We start from the raw sequence: 21,526 nt of genomic DNA, 5'->3' as shown, positions 1-21,526 counted from the left end.
TGATTACTTTTACCACTGAAATTATTAGTAAAGTGTGATACTGGTTGTGGCAGGCAGCTCGTAAAAGGGTTTCCAATAATCTCTGCCTCCTGGTATTCATTACCCTTGTGTAGTCCCTCCTACACATACTGAATAGGGCTGACTTTGTAATCAGTAGGATAATGCAGGAAAGATGAAGTGTGACTTCCAATACTAGGTCACAAATGGCACTGTGGCTTCCATCTTACTCTCATTTACCCTCGATTCTGACTCGTCGGCAACAAGTTTTTTATGCTCCATCTGGTGAAGCCAGCTGCCATGTGGTGAGCTCCTCTATGGATGCCTCTGGCCAACAGCCAGTAAGGAAACAATCCTGCAAACAACCACTTGAGTAAGCCTGGAAACAGATCCACCTCCCACACCCCAGTCAAGCCTAAAAATGCAATTGTGTAGTAATTGTTACAAAGAAATAGATAACTAACATATTGGGTAAGACCTCTGATTCAGAAGTCTGATCTAAAAATCCAATTCTCTATGTTATCTCAAGTGTCCACCACGTGTGAGGCCCTATTCTAAGCACTCAGGGTACATCAGTGAACCAGACAGATAAAGATCCCTGTCTTCGTGGAGTTTACATTCTAATGAGAAAGACAAACAAACAATAAAATAATAAGGAAATGCTCTAGTATATTTGAAGGTGATAAGTGCTAGGAAAGAAAGAAAAAGTAGAGCAGGGTAAGGAGAGGATGATGGGAGGGTAAGAAAGACAGCAATGTGGATACTTAAGGAAAAAGTATTTCTGCAGAAGAAACAGCTAATATATAAAGGCCTCAAGGCAAAAACATGCCTGGCATGTACAAGAAACAGCAAGGAGACCAGTGTGGAGCATAAAGAACAAGGGGTAAAATAAGAGGAAATGGGGTGGATGGTGGAGAATAGTACAGAGCTCAGTAGGTCATTGGTTTTTACTCCACTTGAAATGGGAAGCCATCAGAGGAGTCGCATGATCTGACTTGCGTTTTAAAAGGATCACTCTGCCTGCTGCGTTGAGAAAACACAGTAGGAGAGCACGAGGGGAAATGCCTGGTAAACAGTAGACCCCTGAGAAATATCAGCTCCCTTATCTACCACTACAGCTATACTGGCCATGTTCTACCCTAGCTCCTTACTGCTTCAAAATGGAATAAAGAACTGATTCTGCCCTGTTATAAAACCTTTAAATCCTAGTTACCAACAGACAAAGGCAGAGGGCCCTATAAGGGAGCATCAGCTTCTCTCTATGAGGAACTAAAAGAAGATAAGCCCTTCACAAAACCAAGCTAAAAAAATGAGAACTTTCAGTAGCAAAAATTATTCCTATCTTCTATCTATGATATACACAGTAAGTTAACGTCCATAAAAATTGTCTTTTCACTTTTATCATTTCAATTTATAAACCAATTAAAGACACAATAAAGAAGAACTTGCCTCATTATCTATTCCATAAAGGACAAGAATTTTCCACAAACAAACCATGAACTTTTCACAAGTTATAACATTAGAAATTCTAAACTAGTTTCCATCTTAATATTTGCTGTTGCTGAGACCTAAACTGCTGCTGCCAGTGAATGTATAATGCAAAGGTTTGGCCTCTGCTGTCCCCTAGTGGAACCACATTCTGCTACCTCAATCACAAATAAAATCTGTGAGATCCACAAAATGCAGCAAAGCAAGTAAGGCTGAGTTGGAATATTGCTGAAATCATTTTACCCCCCACTGCGGGGGGGGGGGTTATATACAGTGTACACTCCCATCTTCCACCCACACCACACTACCTTAATAAAAGCGTTAAAAAAAATACCAGAATTATCTGATGTTTGCCTACTTTCCACTGCCAATTTTCATTTGGGCATTTTTATAAGAGCTTCATTTCATAAGCACCAAAAACTGCAAGCCCTTTTAAGTGGCTGAATGCATTCACGGGATACAGCTTTATAAAGCTATAATATCCCTTGCCTCAGTTAAAGGAAGTTTCCCATCCTCATCCAAATGGACCCATGGAAACAAGAGTAGGCCAAGAGTTTTTCTCCCTAAATGAATCATTTCATGCATAAAAGTCAGCACAATGATGGTTCCTAAGAGGCAGAGGTCAATAATACCTCCAGTCTCTAACTTCTTCATTGTTAGATACTAATATTGTTAGTCTCTAGCCCTCCCTCCCCTTCATTCCTATTTCCCTACTGAGTTTGGTAATTTGCTACAATGTCACACAAAATTCACAGACTGTACTTACAGTTGTATGATTAGGGTAAAGCATGTAACTCCGGATACAAACAGGCAGGAATAACAGGATACAATCTAGAGTAACTCAAGAGCAACATGAAGAGGCACTCTCACAAGGCTTGGAAAGATTTCTAAAGCAGAGAGCTCATCCCTTGCCCAGAAAGCTCTCCTTCAAGGATTCTCTCCCTCAGGAAGCTGCTTTGAGCTTCAGCGTTTCGGGTTTTTATCAGCCAGCTTACAAACTTGTTGTTGGTTATCAGGTGGGCTCCCAGACCAGCTCCCACATAGTACTACAAACCCTCAGGTGTGGCCAACAGAGCCCAACTACTCCAAGGGTTGTTTCACAGAGGCCAGGGACAAAGGCCAAACCACTTGAGGTAAAGTACCTCTTAACCTCTCACTCCCCATGTCTCTAAAGGAGCTCATTTCATTAAAGGGGGTGTAGATGATTAAAGAAAATAAAGGGAAAGGACCACAGAAGAAAAACTAGGGTCAACGCTACAGGCCCTAATACACGGCATAAGTAGCAAACAAACCATAACCAACAATACACAAACACCAGAAGATAAGCTAGGTAACTGGGATTTTCTAAAAATTCAACACTTAAACGCTCATCAAAAGACATCACCAAAAGAGTAACAAGAGAACCTACAGACCGGGAAAAAAACTTTTGCCTATGACAAATCAAGACTACAGTCTATCTCTAAAATCTATAGGAAAATCCAACACCTCTACAACAAAGAGACAAGTAACCCAATTAAAAAAAGGGCAAAGGATACAAAGACACTTCACCAAAGAAGACATTCAGGCAGCTAACACACAGGACGAAATGCTCAAGATGCACTAGCCATTAGAGAAACGCAAATCAAAACTACAATGAGATATCATCTCACCCCAACATTACTGGCACAAATCAAAAAAACAGAAAATAACAAATGTTGGAGAGGCTACGGGAAGACTGGAACTCTTATGCACTGCTGGTGGGAATGCAAAATGGTACAACCATTTGGGAAAACGATATGGCTCTTCCTAAAAAAGCTAGAAATAGAAATACCATACAATCCAGCAACCCCACTCCTAGGAATATCCTAGAGAAGTAAGAGTCGCCACACGAATAGATACATGCATACCTATGTTCGTTGCAGCATTATTCACAATAGCAACAACATGGAAACAACCTAAGTGTCCATCAACAGATAAATGAACAAACCATGGTACATACACACAATGGAATACCACACAAGGATAAAGCACAACAATGAATCTGCGAAACATCTCACAACATGGATGAATCTGGACGGCATTATGCTGAGTGAAATAAGTCAATCACAAAAGGACAAATACTGTTTGAGACCACGATTATAAAAACTCATGAAAAGGTTTACACACAGAAACAATCTTTGATATTTACTAGGGAGGGGAGGAGTGGGGAAAGAAAAACAGTAACTAGACAGTAGATAAGCGGTAACTCTGATGAAGGGAAGACAGCATACAATACTGGGGAAATCAGCAAAATTTGACCAAGACAAGGTTATGGAAGCTTCATAGACACATCCAAATTCCCTGCGGGACCAAATTAGTGGGCTGAGGGCTGGGACCCATGGTCTCAGGGGACATCTAGCTCAATTGGCATAACATAGTTTATAAAGAAAATGTTCTACATTCTACTTTGGTGAGTAGTGTTTGGGGTCTTAAAAGCTTGTGAGCAGCCATCTAAGATACTCCACTGGTCCCATCCCATCTGGAGCAAGGGAGAATGAAGAAAACCAAAAACACAAGGGAAAGATTAGTCCAAAGGACTAATGGACCTCTACTACCACCACCTCCACCACAGTGAGTCCAGCACAACTAGATGGTGCCCGGCTACCACCACCGATTACTCTCACAGGATCACAATTGAGGGTCCTGGACAGAGCTGTAGAAAAATGTAGAACAAGGTTCTAATTGACAAAAAAACACCAGACTTACTAGTCTGACAGAGACTGGATTAAACCCCAAGAGTATGGCACCCAGACACCCTTTTACCTCAGTACTGAAGTCACTCCTGAGATTCACCCTTCAGCCAAAGATTAGACAGGCCCATAAAACAAAACTCAACACGACTAAATGGGCACACCAGCTCAGAGGGAAGGACGAGAAGGTAGGAGAGCAAAGGAAAGCAGGTAATGAGGAACCCAAGGTTGAGAAGGGGAGAGTGTTGACATGTCATGAAGTTGGCAACCAGTGTCACAAAACAACATGTGTATTAATTGTTTAATGAGAAACTAGTTTGCTCAGTAAACCTTCATCTAAAATGCAATAAAAAAGGTTAAATAAAAATTGGTAAAACTGATGCAAAAAGGAAAATAGACAATTTTTTTTCAGTTACTATTGATCAAAAGAATTTTAGACAAGTGAAAAGGTAAAACAGAGTAAGTGCTTCAAGGCAACAAATATATGAATCACCCTTATTATTTTCATTTAGCCACAATATAGAAAGGAAAAAAACTTGATTCTCCAAACCTTAGCTGTTTTGCCACAGAACAGTGAGTTCATTTTTCTATATTCATCTATTATAGTTCAATTCCAAACACAAACACTATCTGGCAACCTGGTTTTAATTACAGCATAATACACAGGATTGTAATTAGTTTCAAATTTTAATTTAGCCTTTATTCAATTCAATTATCCAGTCTCATGGCCCACGAAACTTTCTAAGTATCTCTAAGCCCATTAATGGTAACTTTAAAACTGCAATTTGGTTATGTTTTCATTAAATTGCCAGGGAAAAAATAAGCACTACATATGCTAAACCATATTTCCATTGACTATACATTTAAAATAGTCAATTAAAATATATTTAATTGGTTACAAAGGGTCAAACAGACTCGTACTTTAAAAATTAATGATCACATTAGAAATTGCATTAAAACAATTTTTCAAATTAGTATTCACTCTCTTCAGACACAATCAATGATGTTGTTTCAACCCCTTTTCATCTCCACAGTCATTAAGACCCAATTTAATGCTCACCATGGCATGTTCAACTATGTAAGATTTTCAATAATTTCTCCAGGAAAAAAATACCCTGAAATAATTCCCCTTCTTGGACCTTATTCAGAAATAGTAAGCTATCCAATAATCTTCATATAAGAAGAGTAATAAAAAAATACAACTACATGCATTTTCTAAAGGAATCAGTTTGCCATCTCTATGTCCACACCATTGGTACAGCTAAAAGCCTGCAAGCCGCTAGTCCAATACACCAGTAAGACATTATATCCAACCTCACCTCTCCAGAGGTCCACAGGACCATAAAATGCAAATGTGCACATGGGTGCACAAACTCATCCCTACTACACATGGGTGCACAAATTTATAGCTACTATACGTTTACTGAAGGAGCCCTGGTGGCACAGTGGTTAAAGCAATCGACTGCTAACCGAAAGGTCGGCAGTTCTAAACCACCAGTGGCTCCACGGGAGAAAGATGTGGTAGTCTGCTTCCATAGAGATTTACCGCCTTGGAAACCCTGTGGAGTCCCTATGAGTCAGAATCAACTGGACGGCACTGGGTTTGGTTTTGGTATACTTTTACTGAGGAGAATAAATCAGTGGAGAAACGTTCAGTCTACCAACCACCACTAATGATTCTCAGAATATCTCGAAATGAAAGACAAATCAATCATGTACCCATACATTAAAGACCACTGATGCACCATGCACCTATATATAAAATGAAAAACAAGGCTGCTGTTCTACCCGTGTCTCATTTCACTTAGATCCCAAAAGAAATCAAAAGGTTATCATGCTAAAGGCAATTTTCTCTGAACGCACACACAACTCAGTTCTAACTCTACTGCTTGTTCAAAATACCGTATAACAATATAATGAGCTGCAGTAAAAAGACTTGCTTTTAACCTTCCAGTACATAAATCTGATTTTAAAATAATTTTATCTTTCGTTAATTTACACTTCTCTCTCTTCCTTCATGCTGATCAAAATAAATGCATGCAATTTAAATGAGTACATTCTTATGACAGTCCATGTTTGAAGATGGCCCACTAGACGAATCTGAATCAATCAACATATGTTTAAATACCTTTTAGGAAAATTAAAACATGAAAAGGAAAGAAGAGTTCTACTTCTGATTAGGATGTAGAAGGACATGAAAAACCTTCACTTCAACTGAAACAAACAAAAAAAATTGCCTGACAAGCAAACAAAATCATACTTTTCTTTAATGTCATGGAGATCTATGGAGACAAAGAAATCTGAAAGTACTAAACTACAGAGGGCATTCCTAGATAAACAACACGTAGAGGACTCTTTCATATCTGGGCCACTTGCTAAACCAGAGAGTTGAGCAGAAGAGTAACCCTGCCAAAGAAGTATGGTCTGCTTGGATGAGGTAAAACATCTGTCAAACTTGTGAGGAACCCATGAGCACATGTGTAAGATTTAAATCTACGGACTCCAAAGCAAAAATATTTCCACCAAGTAATTCTCTTACAAGGAAATTTTGTTGAGAAAGCAGAGGCTGAGAACAGGGCTGGAAAGATATCTCCCAATTTCTTAGTTTCCCTGTCTTGTAGCCTAAGATATCAAGGTCTAATGATCTTGGAATGTTTAGTGCCAAGCCACCCTCAAGAGAGAGGCTTGATCTCAACCTCAGAGCCTTTGAAGACAGAGGTTGAGTCTAACCAAAGCGTTTAATCTAATCTTAAATCAACTTGTGGTAAGAGCAAATATACCAACTCTGTGGCTACACAGAAGTTGGTGGCTAGGTTGAAAAAGAAAAGAGATTTCCTTAGGCTCCTGGTTTTCTAACCTTAATAGGTTGTTAAAGCAGTTCTTAGAATCCAAAAGGACCCCATGAGTGGAAATCCACTCCACAGCAACTAACAACAATTAGAGCAGTGGTTCTCAACAGAGGGCAATTTTGCCCCTCAGGAGTCATTTGGCAATGTCTGGAGACATTTTTGGCTGTTACAACTTGGGGGGTGCTACTGGCATCTAGTGGGTACAGGCCAGAAATGCTGCTAAACATCCTACAAATGCACGGGACAGCCCCTTAACAACAAATAATTAGCTGGCCCAAAACAGCACCAAGGTTGAAAAACCCTGTACTAGAGGAGGTAAAGCTACAACCCCACCACAAACCAACTCCTGATTGAATCAAACTGAAAAGCTCATCACCCTAGCTGCCTCAAAGAGGAAAAAGCACTCTCCCTCTGGATGGATGGATGGATGGGCGGACGGATGGATGGACAGATGGATGGATGGGACGCAGTGAGGGAGAGCAAAAGAAAGAAATAAAATACATTATCTACTTCAGCTTCAACTATTCTTTCAGACACAATATCCAGCAAATTAAAAAAATATATACATTGTGCAAAGAAGCAGAAAAATCGGATTCATAGACAAGAGAAAAAGCAGTCAATAGAACAGACCCATAGACAAGTCAGGTGTTGGAATTATCAGACAAGGACTTTAAAGTAACTCTGCTAAATACGCTTTTTTAAATATCAACAATTAAAGATGGATACAATGAGCAAAAAGACAATTTCCAGCAAAATTTAAAGAACCAGAAGTAAATCCCAGAACTGAGAAATAAAAAATCCACAGGATGAGACTGGATACAAGAAAGGATCAGTGACCTTGAAGACAAATCAATAGAAATCATCTAAATTGAAGCACAGAAAGAAAAAAGATAGGGAAGAAATGAACAGAGCCTCAATGACCTATGGGAGAAATCAAGTAATCAAACATACATGTAACCGGAGTTTCTGAAAGAGAGGAAAATGCGAGGCATAGAAAATAACTGAAGAAATGCAGGCTGAAATTTTTCCAAATTTAATCTAAAAGCTACCACCCACAAATTGAGGAAGTTCCATAAACCCTGATAAGGAAAATGAATGGAGAAGAGATGACGTCCAGGATAATCTAGTTTAAGGTCTTTTTAAAAATGCCCTTAAAACAGCATAAGAAACAAGTTTAAATATTAACATAAATAAAACAAATACTTATTTCACATTGAATTTACTTGATACAATTCAGTCTTAAGGAGGCGTACTGACTGTTTAATGAGAAACTATTTGTTCTGTAAACCTTCACCTAAAGTACAATAAAAAAAAAAAAAAAAAAAAAAAAAAAAAACAGTACAGAAGTCATCTAGTTCTTGTGGTTGTCAGGTGCCGTCAAGTCAATTTCAACTCATGGATACCTCAAGTCACAGAGGAGAACTGCCCCATAGGGTTTTCTCAGCTGTAATCTTTATGGAAGCAGACTGCCAGGTTTTTCTTCCGCGGACGTGGGTTCAAATCGCCAACCTTCTGTTATCGCTCAAGCACTTAACTGCTGTGCCACCAGGACTCCTTACCTAGTTGTTACTTGAACTTAATATTTCACTGAACAAAAGGTCATATCCCCTCTATCATGCTGAACCCCAAAGTCACACTGAGTTATGTGTGTTTTATCTTACTCATGGCTATGCTGAGCAACAATATGATATGGGAAGGCTTTGAAAAGTCTTTGCACACATAAAATATTAAAAGAAAATCTTGCCTACCTCAGGTAATGACTAAGAGACAAACCCTTAATTCTAAGCTAGCAAAAGGGAAGGCCAGTTACTTGCCAGGGCATAAGGGAGTGGAAAGGCAGTAGAAAGGCAGTTAAGCGGGAAATAAACTCTTCTCTTAAAAATTACAGTGGAAAAGAAGAAACATATACCCAAAGGATAAAATATATATATATTCCAGAGAATTTTAGAGCTGGTAGATAACTTATCAATTACCTCTAGATCAATGTCTCTCGTTTTAAAGCTGAGGACACTCAGGCCAAGAAATGACATCCTGAGGGCAGTAGGACTAAGAAGTATATGGGTCAGGAGTCCCCAAGACCACCTCCACATTCATAGATTCACTAGAAGGACTCAAGGTAATCAGTATATAGTTGTACTCATGGCTAAGATTTATTACAGCAATGTAGAAATAATTCATAGCCAGACCATAAGGGGAAAAGACAAAGGTAGAGTCCGGAGCAATCCATGTGCAAGTCTGTCCCTCCCTTATCACACAAAGCACACTCTTACCCCAGCAACGAAAATGCAGCAACATGTGCGCAATGTTTCTGCCCAGGAAAGCCCATTAGAAACTCAGCACCCAACGTTTTATTAGGGGTTGTCAGGTAGGCAACCTTTACCTAACATGTACCAAAATTCCAGATTCCCAGAACGAATGCAGCTGTTGTTTACACACTCCAGGTACAGTGAGTTACCCATATCATTTAGGGAAAATTTATATCAGCATAGGGAATTGTTTCCCAGCCAAGTTCCCAGACTCCAGCCTTCAAAGCAGGCCTTCATAAGGATAGCAATCTTAGGCCAGCTATGTTAACTCTTTTGCACAGCTTAAAATTAAAGTTCCCCAGTCCAGTGTCTTTATAACTAAGCTATACCGTCTAGCACCTAGCATCAATGCCTAGCACATAGAAATACACACTACATAGATTCTATCATTCTTTAAACATCAAAATGCAACCTCAACAGCAATGAAAAAGCTTATTATCCTTTTATTCATTCAGACACCATTCTGTGCCATTTAGTCCCAAATGACTATGATTTTGCTATTTCCTTTTTCAGACAGCAATTTCCCCACAGCTCTTGGGCAAATACGTTTTTCTTCTTGTTAGCTGCCATCAAGTCGGTCCCTGACTCATGGCAACCCCATGCACAACGAAATGACATGCTGCCCAATCCTGCACCATTCCCATCACCATTTGTGGATCAGACCATCATGATCAATAGGGTTTTCACTGGCTGATTTTCAGAAGTAGATCACCAGGCCTTTCTTCCTAGTCTGTCTTAGCGTGGAAGCTCTGCTGAAACCTCGTCAGCATCATAGCAACATGCGAGCCTCCACTGATAGATGGGAGGATGGGAAATGAACCTGGGTCTCCCACATGGCAGGCGACAATTTTACCACTGAACTACCAATGACTCTTTGGGCGAATATGGGGTGCTTTTATTGGCAGGGAGTGGCATAGAAAGAAGAGGACATATCTGAGACTAGCCTCCAGCAGTACCTTTAACTCCTGCACTAGAAAAACAGAAAAGAAAAATCTCCGATACAAAACCAACTTGCCTCTTATTAGCACCTAGTCAGCAAAGAAGTTAAGACCACAAGATCTAAACTAGAGGACTCACACTGCCTAGGTTCAAGATTTGTTCAGTGGATTATCGAACAAATTCTTTAACCACTGTGACATTCAGTTTCTTCATCTGAAAATATGGATAACAGTGCTATGCTTTGCTGAGGGGTCATTCGGATTTGATTAGATGATGCTCGGTGAGCAGTTCTGGTGAGAAGTTTAGTAAGGGAAGAAAGTTAAAACAAAAGGTTACAATAATGTTCTTACGATTTTCAAGGATTTTTCTCAGCACTCATCATCAAATGCTGGCCATAATGACTTACAATAGCTGTCAAATTGCTATCAACCCACACCAGAAAATGCCAAACCAGCACTCACTCACCTGAATTCTTCCATTCTTTGCCTGCGGGTGGGGACACAGACTTTGTTATTTAAGTAGCACCAAAAGCAAAGTGGGCCAGGATACTTACCTGGCAGTTCTACCCGCTCTGTGAATGTACGTGTTGGCATCTTCTGGACAGTCAAACTGAAGAACCCAATTCACAGCTGGGAAATCTGTACAAAATGAATGTCAAGTTAAGAAATCAGCTTCAGGATCTGCCCTGCTGCACTATTTTTATTTTACAGCCATGCTCACCAGGGCTTTCAGTCACAACAAACTGATAGATACCATCTGTGAACTCTATTAAGAATAAAATTAATTGCATGTACCAAGAGATAATAAACACTTCTGTCCTTTGGCAAAGTGAACTAAAATTAATGACAGTATCTAAATGTGAAGATTACTTCAGATCTGACACACAGGAGACGGATTGCTTTGTGTCAGATAATGAAATACTCTGATTTTTATTTAATAACCCAGAAGAACCACTTCTCATGGGCTCCATGTGAAGTATAAAACTGGCTTCTAAATTTAAATGAAGGTTTGCTTTTCCTGCTACTCCCATCTCCATTCAAACTCATGATTTCTTTCCAGTTCCCCCCCGCCCCCGCCACTGCTTAGCAACAGTTAGTCCACACATATTTCTGGGGACTGCAGTCTCCATTTATTTCCAGAGAATCCTACTCTCATCTCCTTAAAAGAACTACCTTTAATCATTTATGGATTTTGCTGCAAGGGTTTCAGATCAATTTTTACCACAGAAAAAAAGGGCTGAGCACCCAAAAAATATATATTGGAAGATAATGATACTTATGAGCATCAAAACTATCACTAAGTCATACAATCTATTCAAAGAGCTTAAATTTTAGTGGGGGGTGGGGGGAACAGAACAGAGATATTAAGAACCTCTCTCTGTCTTTCTCAATTTGAAGCAACCAGGTTCCTCAGAGGCAGGGGCATGTTTGGGGCTGTGAAAAGAAAAGCTGAAAGCAGCAGTTGGATTTTCAGGTCCCCGTTGTTAAATCCTGTACATTTGGGTATCCTGACAGAGACCAAAAGTCTTATCCCAGAGAGAAGCTTCAGATGCTGAGATACCAGAGTGGAAGGCAGGGACACCACAGCCAGGATGAAAACAGGGGTACTGAGTGAGAGTCTGCAGGCTGACTGAGAGACCCCCAAGGGGACTTCCTTGCCCCTGTTGTTGTTAGGTGTCATCGAGTCGATTCCGACTCATAGTGACCCATGTGACAAAGTAGAACTGCCCCCATAGGGTTTTCTTGGCTGCAATCTTTACGGAAGCAGATTACTAGGTCTTTCGCCTGTGGAGCCACTAGGAGGGTTCAAACTGCCAACCTTTCCGTGTTGAAAGCAGCTGAACACTTAACCGTTTGCATCACGGGGGCTCCTTGACTTCCTTGCTAGGCTCCCAGAAAGGCAGCAGCAAACTTAATCCCTCTGCTCATAAGATCAAAGTATTCTCTGGAGAAACTGAATGTTCAAAGAGAAAAGACTTGGACGTTAGAGCCCCTCACAAAATGATCAACTCGGTCCAAACCTCCTTACAATGACCAGCAGTCAGTAAGTCTCATTCATGTACCAATTACTTGAAATAACCTTTTTGGTGTCTCATAAATATAAAATGACACCCCACTGCAGACATTTGAGAAAAGCCTCAAATATGAAAAACAGAGACAATATAAAGAGTAAAAATGGAACTCAGCGGAAACAGAAACAATGTGGGAGAAGATAACTCAGAAAACAAATGGAAAACATCGTCAAAAAGAAAAGAAACAATGCATCCATCAAACATGACAAAGAGGCTGTGCAAAAGAACAAGAAAAAGCTCTTGGAACTTAAAAATTGAAACTTTAACAGGAAAGTTGTAACTATAACATCAAAAAATATCCCAAGAAGAACAAGACAGAATGAAGAAAACAAGATACAAGGGAAAGATTAGTCCAAAAACTAATAGACCACAACTTCCATCGACTCCACCAGCCTGAGTCCAGTACAACTAGATGGTGCCCGGCTACCACCACTGACTGCTCTGACAGGAATCACAACAGAGGGTCCCGGACAGAGCTGGAGAAAAATGTAGAACAAAATTTTAACTCACAAACAAAGACGAGACTTACTGGCCTGACAGAGACTGGAGAAACCTCGAGAGTATGGCTCTCAGACACCCTTTTAGCTCAGTAATGAAGTCACTCCTGAGGTTCACCCTTCAGCCAAAGATTAGACAGCCCCAAAAAACAAAACGAGACTAATGGGGCCCAACAGTCCAGGGACAAGGACTAGAAGGCAGGAGGGAACAGGAAAGCTGGTAATAGGGAACCCAAGGTCGAGAAGGGAGAGTATTGACATGTCATGGGGTTGTTAACCATTGTCTAAAACAATGTGTACTAACTGTTTAATGAGAAACTATTTGTTCTGTAAACCTTCATCTAAAGTACAATAAAGAACAAAAATAAAAAAAAGAGTGATGAATAAATGTGTATTTATACATTAAGTTAAATATAGTTTAAAGTACACATACATCATCTTGTATGATTCCCCACTTTAACTGACAGTTGATTAAATCAATGTCCATAAGACAGGATCACTTTGGAGAAGAAAGGAGCAAACTCATGAAAATTTCTCAAAAAAAAATGCTCTAAGACATTAGGCTCTTTAAGAGAACTATCTACATGGGAGCAAATTAACAACAGCAACTAGAAAGATTAGATAGGATGCTTAGTGGGCGGTGAATTTATGTTAATGAGGGAGGGACAATTTGGAAAAGGAAGGTGAGAATGGTTGCACAATTCAAAGAATGTAATCAGTGTCACTGAATTGTACATGTAGAAATTGCTGAACTGGTTTATGTTCTGCTGTGTACATCCTCAACAACAAAAATAAAATAAATTATCTTAAAAATATATATATCCCAAGAAGAACAAGAAGACAAAGAGATGGACAACAGGTGAGAAAAAAAAAATAGGAAAATTACAAGATTAATCAAAGAGGTGAAACATTTCTTCTAGAAAGAGAAAAGAAGAAAAGTAAATAGGAAGGAAAGGAGGGAGGGAGGGAGGGAAGAAGGAAGGTAGGTCAGTCTTAGATAAAAAATTTATAACAAGGCAATTTAACTCAGAGTAAAACACAAAAAAAAGTGCAAGAAAGGAAACAATCTTCACATGTATCTTCTCTCAGCAGCAAACAATAATTACATAGTCAAAATAATGTCAATACTGAATTTCGTTTAAACAAAATCATGATATAACTTTATTGAAAGGATGGGGGTAGCAGAAGAGAGGTAGTGGTTAAAGGGGTTGTAGTTAGAGAGGTAAATCCTCAACTATCCTAAAACGAACTCATTAGATAATGTCTAACCTTGATAAATTAAGAAATGGCAATTTAAGAATTTAACTTTGAAATATGGAGCTAAAAATAAGACTTCTTAGTAGCTGCTTCTGGAGAACAAAGAAGGGTAGAGCAAGTCCTGCCATGTTTCATTAAAACTAACTTTTTTAACCATGTGCCTGTATAGTTTATTAAAAATAAACTTAACTAGAAAAATAAAAGTTTAAAAAAAAAAGATACTAGTATACCCTAAAGAAATTCTTGGACATATACATAAGAGAGTTTCAGAATATGCACTGAAGAATTTTTGGAACAGACAGGAAAACTGAAAACAATTTAAATATCCATTAAAATGGGAACTGATAAATAAGTAGATAAATAAATTCATACTATGGGAAAGTCTAAGTAAATCAATTGGATCTTTATATATCAACATGGGAAGACTTCAAAGGGCAAGTCATAGACTAATATATACAAGGATATCATTTATTTAGATGTTTAAAACATGCAAGATAATACTATACGTTGTATACAGATACATTCACATGGAATAAACTTATCTAACTAGAACAGAAGTTCTTAACATTTTTTATGCCATAGGTGAAGCCTATGAATCCCTTCCCAGAATAATGTTTTTAAATGTATACAATACACAGAATTACAAAAGAAAAATATGAAATACAGATAGCAATCTTTTCAATGAATGTCTCATATAGTAATGTATATGCTTGTTTACTAACACATTAAATAGCATGATCTAGTTGTGGGTCTAATAAGCACCATATCAAAATACTATTGAATGTAAACAATATTTCAGGACACTTGCATCAAAACCATAATGTAATATGAAAATATCTGACTGCAAGTGGAGACAAAGTCACAAGTAGTACCAATATTACAGCAGTCCCCCCTTATCTGCAGTTTTGCTTTCCAAAGTGGCTTCAATTATTCAGTCCACCCTGGTCCAAAAATGTTACATTAGTAGTGTGAAGAAATCTCATGCCACACCACTCCATCCCGCTTGGGGACCACGTTCACATAACTTTTATTACACTATATAGTTATAACTGCTCTATTTTATTATTAGTTATCGTTGTTAATCACTTATTGTGCCTAATTTATAAATCAAACTTTATCCTAGGTATGCATGTGCAGGATAAAACATAGTATACATAGGGTTAGGTACTATCTGTGGTTTCAGGCATCCATGGGAATCTTGGAACGTATCCCCCATGGATAAAAGGGGACTACCATATGGTGGTTTGTTACTTACACTCATAACTGAAGAAAAAGCTAAATTTCAATGGAGGCTGGATGAACCCCTAAAACAATCTTTAAACCTTAAACCAAACATATCCCCTGAAGTCTCCTTAAAACCAAACAACAGTTTAGCTTAACTAGTAAAGAATGTCTGCCTTGAACATTATGCTCTTTTAAGAACTATCTTTATGGGATCAAATTGAAAACAGCAACCTGAAAGACGAAAACAGGAACCTTAGAGGGCAATGAGTTTATGTTAATGGGAGAGGACCAACTCAGAAAAGGAGGGTGAGAATGGTTGCACAACTTGGAGAATGTAATCAATGCCACTTAATTGTACATGTAGAAACTGTTGAACTGGTGTACATATTCTCAACAAGAGCAAAATAAATTATTTTAAAAAAGAAAAGCTAAATTTCACTTAAAGGTTAGTGACAATACATAATTTTTCCCATCCAAATTTACAGACCCCCTGAATTCATGGGTTCTCTGAACTAGAGGTGAAGAATCCTCAATTAAAAGGATACACACTAAATAGCTGATAGCAACTGTGCCTGCAGAAGAAGAGAGTGAAATGGGACAGGGCATAAATATGATCTCAACTGTACCTATTAATGTTTGATTCCTTTAAAAAAAAAAATCCAAAGACTATTTAATATTAATATCTGTTTATTCTGAGTGGCTGGTATTTTTTTTTTAATTAAAATAAAGTAATCTGACCCTTCAAAGGGTAAACTTGAGTTCAAAATTTGCTTATGCTGACCTGAACGACCTAGGTTAAAAAATCAGAGTGTGATGTAAATAGGTACAAGCACAACTATAATGTTTCAAAACTATTTAATCAAATAGTATTGAATAGGTGAGGGGATAAGCTGTAGCAGAGCTGAGAAAATAGTCTAGAAAGTTTTTTTTAAAATATGCGTACCTGGCTGCTATCTCCAGTCACATGTTTATCTAAAATGACTGAAGATACTTAAGTGTCAAGCAATGAACTGATACGATGTCTGAGATATGCTTTAAAATACTCCAAGAGGGGTAGGAAGACACAGTGAATCATGAAAAAGGTAATTGCAGAAGCCGGATAATACAAACATTAGGGGGTCATTAGGCTTATTCTTTTTGTGTATGTTTAAAATTTCAAAAAAACACAATAAAATAAAATGACTGAAAATTCAAATTACTATTCCTTTGCTCTTATCACTAAACTAGTTTCATCTCTAATTACTTCTACCCCTTACCCCTACAATGTTACGAGTTGTAGGTTATTATCTTAATAGCTTTTTAAAAGTTTAAATACATTAAATACAGTGATCTTAAAACAAAAATTAGAATGGCCTATGAAAAGATGGATTTCACTGTTTCTTACTAAATGTGTTTAAATATCTACCCACAGGCTTCCAATTTTCAAAGAAATGGTATCAAACTTATTTAAGTGTAGGGGAAAAAAAACTTCTTTTTTTTGGTATCTTTAAACTTTTAATCTTCCTTTGATGATTTTGTAGGCTCCCCAGGATTCTTGAACCACTTACTGATGAAGATCAAAGACTATAGCCTTTGGTATGGATTACGCCTCAACATAAAGAAAATAAAAATCCTTACAACTGGACCAATAAGCAACATCATGATAAACGGAGAAAAGACTGAATTTGTCAAGGTTTCATTTTACTTGGATCCACAATCAACACTTATGGGAGCAGGAGTCAAGAAATCGAAAGACGTTCTATTGGGCAAATCTGCTGCAAAAGACCTCTTCAAAGTGTTGAAAACCAAAGATGTCACCTTGAAGACTAAGGTGCGCCTGACCCAAGCCATGGTGTTCTCAATTGCCTCATGTGCATGTGAAAGCTGGACAATGAATAAGAAGATTGAAGAAGAACTGACACCTTTGAACTGTGGTGCTGGAGAAGAATATTCAATATACCACGGACTGCCATAAGAACGAACAAATCCGTCTTGGAAGAAGTACACTCTTCAGAAGCAAGGATGGGGAGACTACGTCTCACATACTTTGGACATGTTATCAGGAGGGATCAATCCCTGGAGAAGGACAGCATGCTTGGTAAAGTAGAAGGTCAGCAAAAAGAGGAAGACCCTCAACCAGATAGACTGACACAGTGGCTGCAACAATGGGCGTAAGCATAAGAATGACCATGAGGATGGCACAGGACCGGGCAGTGTTTCTTTCTGTTGTACACAGGATCGTTACGAGTCAGAATCAACTTGATGGCACCTAACAAGAACAACGACAGGATTCTACGGTGCAATTATTATCATAAAATGATGGTAAATGCACAAAAGATTAAGGTATTATTGAAATTTTCACTGACCCCAAAGCATATCCTTATGTTAATTATCTGTTAATAATTTACTTTTTTTCATGGAAAAACAAGAGAAAAGAGAAGTCCAATTATTTGAGTCTATTTGAATTCCTGAAAAACATCTATTTACAAGCAAATTATATTTCCCATGATCATAGTGTATTTCCTTGCAGGAAGTTCCCTTACCCAGCCCCCTGGCTGCAATATCAGTGGCAAAGAGTATTGCAGCTCTCTTGCGGACAAATTCATTATACACTTCCATTCTTCTCATCTGCTGCTGTCGACCATGAAGGGCAAGGATAGAAATACCAGGACGTAGTCGGCAGAACACTCGGTAGAGATACTGAACCTGGGCATTAGCAAAAAAAATAAGTTTAGTATTTCTAGATGGCAGCACCAAAGTAAGCTTAAACATGAGCAGCAAAAATAAATTAAGAAACACAAATATAGAGCAGTGAAAGGGAAATGCAGTCTAGAGCTGTGTTCTTCAAACTTTTTTCTCCATATTTCCTACAAGAATTTTTGAAAATAAGCTCCCATTGCATTTTTAAGTTGACAGCTGAAATTTTTTCAATTTAAGTGGCTGCAAATACTGTAATATCAATTTATGTCATGTTGTAAATATTGATATTTTAAAATACTTACCTCTCATAAATATATCCAATGGAGTCTAAATACCAGAGCAATTTGATACCTACCATCAATCATTTAAAAAATATATGAAGAAACTCATCTTTAACAGAAATTTTATTTCTCTTCTTTGAACTCATATTGCTATTTCACGACCCCACAGAATTTCACCTATTTTCTTTCTCATGCAGGTGTTAAAAAATGTGTACACCTAACTAGAGAAAACGGACTGGAAGGAACTTAGTTTCTGAACAAAGTAATATGCCAAAAATCACTATGCTAGTTGACCAAAATTTGTAATAATTTACTAGCAAACAACTCTATTAAGTCTCTCTTCAATTTTGTTTGAAGAATGAAAAGCCATCTAAATTACAAAATGAGTTGTTATCCAAACCTTAGAGTCATTCACTTTCTCAACAGCAATACTCTGGAGCCAGAGAGGTTTTCTCGTTCTGTGACAATGTACCAATAAGATTAGGGATAAATGGTCACATATCTTTCTTTTGTAAAGTTGTAGGAAGGGCTGCTGTGAAAGAGGAGATAGGAAAGGAGAACCCACAGACCACAGATGAACTCTCAGGCAAATCATTCTTAAAGCATATATGGAAACTGAAGAACTGTAAATTGAGTCCATGAAAGCTTTCTGCAATCTTCATTCCTTGAATCAAGACTGACCTTGAATTCCTGCTCTTTAACAAACTAGCTGAGGTAGAAGAGGCATTAAAAATAAGGTTACGTAGGCTCTAGTAGAAGGAGCCCTGGTGGTGCAATGGTTAAGCACTCAGCTGCTAACCAAAAGGTCGGCAGTTCGAACCTACCAGCAGCTCCACAGGAGAAATCTTATAGGGTTCTACTCTGTCCTATAGGGTCCCTATGAGTCGGAATTGACTCGACAGCACACAACAATAGGCTCTAGCAAGGAGTTTAAAATTAATTCTAATTTATAGGAAAAGTCACTGGAGAGTTTTAAGCAAGGCAGTGACATATTTGTTTCCACTTTTCAAAGACCACTCTGGCTCTAATGTGGAAGAACTATAGGGGAGAAAGTGACGAAACAAGAAGACCAATTAGGAGGCTAAGACAAAGGTAAGTGTGGCTCACACCGCACTGTAGCATAGAAGGTGCAGAGAAGTAGCACAGCTAATGAGATTTATTGGTAGACTGGATGAAGGATGGCAGGAATTAAGATTTCAGTCATTTATTGAGATGAAAAAGAGTTGGAAGAACAGAACTAGGGATAGAAAATCTTAAGCTGTATTTTCCACGTTGAATTTGAAATGCTTTTTAGACCCTCAATTGGGAATATACAGCAGTCAGGTAGATATACAAGACTAAAGCTCAGAATTTAAAGCTGTCAATATACTGACAGAGTTTAAATCCATGGAACTGATGAGGTGACCTAGAGAGAGAGTTACTACAGATGCGTAAAGGGCAAAGAGTATAGAGGTCTGAGGCACTCCAAATTGTAGCAGTGAAGCAGAGGTGGAGAATCCAGCAAAGGAGGTTAACATAGAGCAGCCAGAAAGCAAGGGGAGAAATAAACAGATGAGCGAGTGTGGAGTCTCAGAAATCTAAAGCAGTGTTTCAAGAAGGACGGAATGGTCAACTGTATCAAATTCTTCTGAGAGGCTGTCTTAGTTATCTAGTACACTTAATTGTGCTCACAAGGAACCTGTACATAGACCAAGAGGCAGTCGTTTGAACAGAACAAGGGGATACCGCATGGTTTAAAGTCAGGAAAGGTGTGTGTCAGGGTTGTCTCCTTTTACCATACTTATTCAACCTGTATGCTGAGCAAATAATCAGAGAAGCTAGACTATATGAAGAAGAACAGGGCATCAGAATTGGAGGAAGACTCATTAACAACCTGCGTTATGCAGGTGACACAACCTTGCTTGCTGAAAAGTGAAGAGGACTTGAGGCACTTACTGACGAAAATCAAAGACTACAGCCGTCAGTATCGATTTACACCTCAACATAAAGAAAACAAAAATCCCCACAATGGACCAATAAGCAACATCATGATAAACAGAGAAAAGACAAGTCATCAAGGATTTCATTTTACTTGGATCTGCAATCAACACCCATGGAAGCAGTAGTCAAGAAATCAAACCATGCATTGCACTGGGCAAATCTGCTGCAAAAGACCTCTTTAAAGTGTTAAAAAGCAAAGATGCCACTTTAAGGACTAAGGTGTGCCTGACCCAACTCATGGTGTTTTCAATTGCCTCACATGTATGCGAAAGCTGGACAATGGATAAGGAAGACCGAAGAAGAACTGATATCTCTGAATTACGGTACTAGTGAAGAATATCGAATATACCATGGACTGCCAAAAGAACGAACAAATCTGTCTTGAAGGAGTACAACCAGAATGCTCCTTAGAAGCAAGGATGGTGAGACTTCACCTCACATACTTTGGACATATTATCAGGAGGAACTAGTCCCTGAGAAGGACATCATACTTGGTAAAGTAGACGGTCAGCGAAAAAGAGAAAGACCCTCAATGAGACGGACTGACACAGCGGCTGCAACAACCAGCTCAAGCATAACAACGATCATGAGATGGTGCAGGACCGGGCAGTGTTCGTTCTGTTGGACGTAGGGTTGCTATGAGTCAGAATCGACTCAATGACACCTAACAACAACAACCTAAGAGAATTCACACAAGGAGCCTTGGTGATGCGGTGGTTAAAGCACTCGACTGCTCACTGGAAGGTCAGCAGTTTGAACCTACCAGCCGCTCTGTGGGATAAAGATGGGGCAGTCTGCTTCCGTAAAGATTACAACCCTGGAAACCCTATGGGGCAGTTCTACTCTGTCCTATAGGGTCGCAATGAGTTAAAATTGACTCAATGGCAACGGGTTTGTTTTTTTGGTGTTTTTTTTTTGTTTTTTGGTAGGTACTAAAAATCTCCCTTCTTTAGGAGATTTAACAGTTAGAAAATCTAAAATATGTCCTAAAAAAAATCTGAAATCATTTTTACGTGGTAAAATTATACAGGAAAACTCTGAACTCTGATGATAGGCCATCACTTATCTGTCCCACAAGCTGGAAAGAAACAAATTTAACATGTTAAGCTATTTCAAAAGCTATAAATCTAGAATCAATCTGCTATATGCCAACAACTATATGTCAGCAGGGATTCTGAAATATAGTTGAGGAAAAGTGGCATACAAAAATTGAACACGGTCCTTCTTCCTTGAAGGAAGAGATCAAGTTT

At 38.5% G+C, this 21,526-nt stretch overlaps 1 protein-coding gene across 1 annotated transcript in view; it reads right to left on the bottom strand.

Annotated features, from left to right (window-relative positions):
* DDX10 (DEAD-box helicase 10) overlaps positions 1 to 21,526 on the bottom strand; it is a 305,324-nt gene that overhangs the window by 263,697 nt on the left and 20,101 nt on the right. The window contains exons 8-9 of the mRNA XM_004382479.2: positions 17,859 to 18,021; positions 10,841 to 10,925 (exon numbers count right to left, since the gene is read on the bottom strand). Of these exons, the coding sequence (XP_004382536.2) occupies positions 10,841 to 10,925; positions 17,859 to 18,021 (248 nt within the window). The remainder of the gene's footprint in view (positions 1 to 10,840; positions 10,926 to 17,858; positions 18,022 to 21,526) is intronic.

The sequence above is a fragment of the Trichechus manatus genome, unplaced genomic scaffold, assembly GCF_000243295.1.
Source record: "Trichechus manatus latirostris isolate Lorelei unplaced genomic scaffold, TriManLat1.0 scaffold00094, whole genome shotgun sequence".
In the NCBI taxonomy this organism is placed as follows: Eukaryota; Metazoa; Chordata; class Mammalia; order Sirenia; family Trichechidae; genus Trichechus; species Trichechus manatus.
This window is presented reverse-complemented; position numbering and strand designations above follow the sequence as displayed.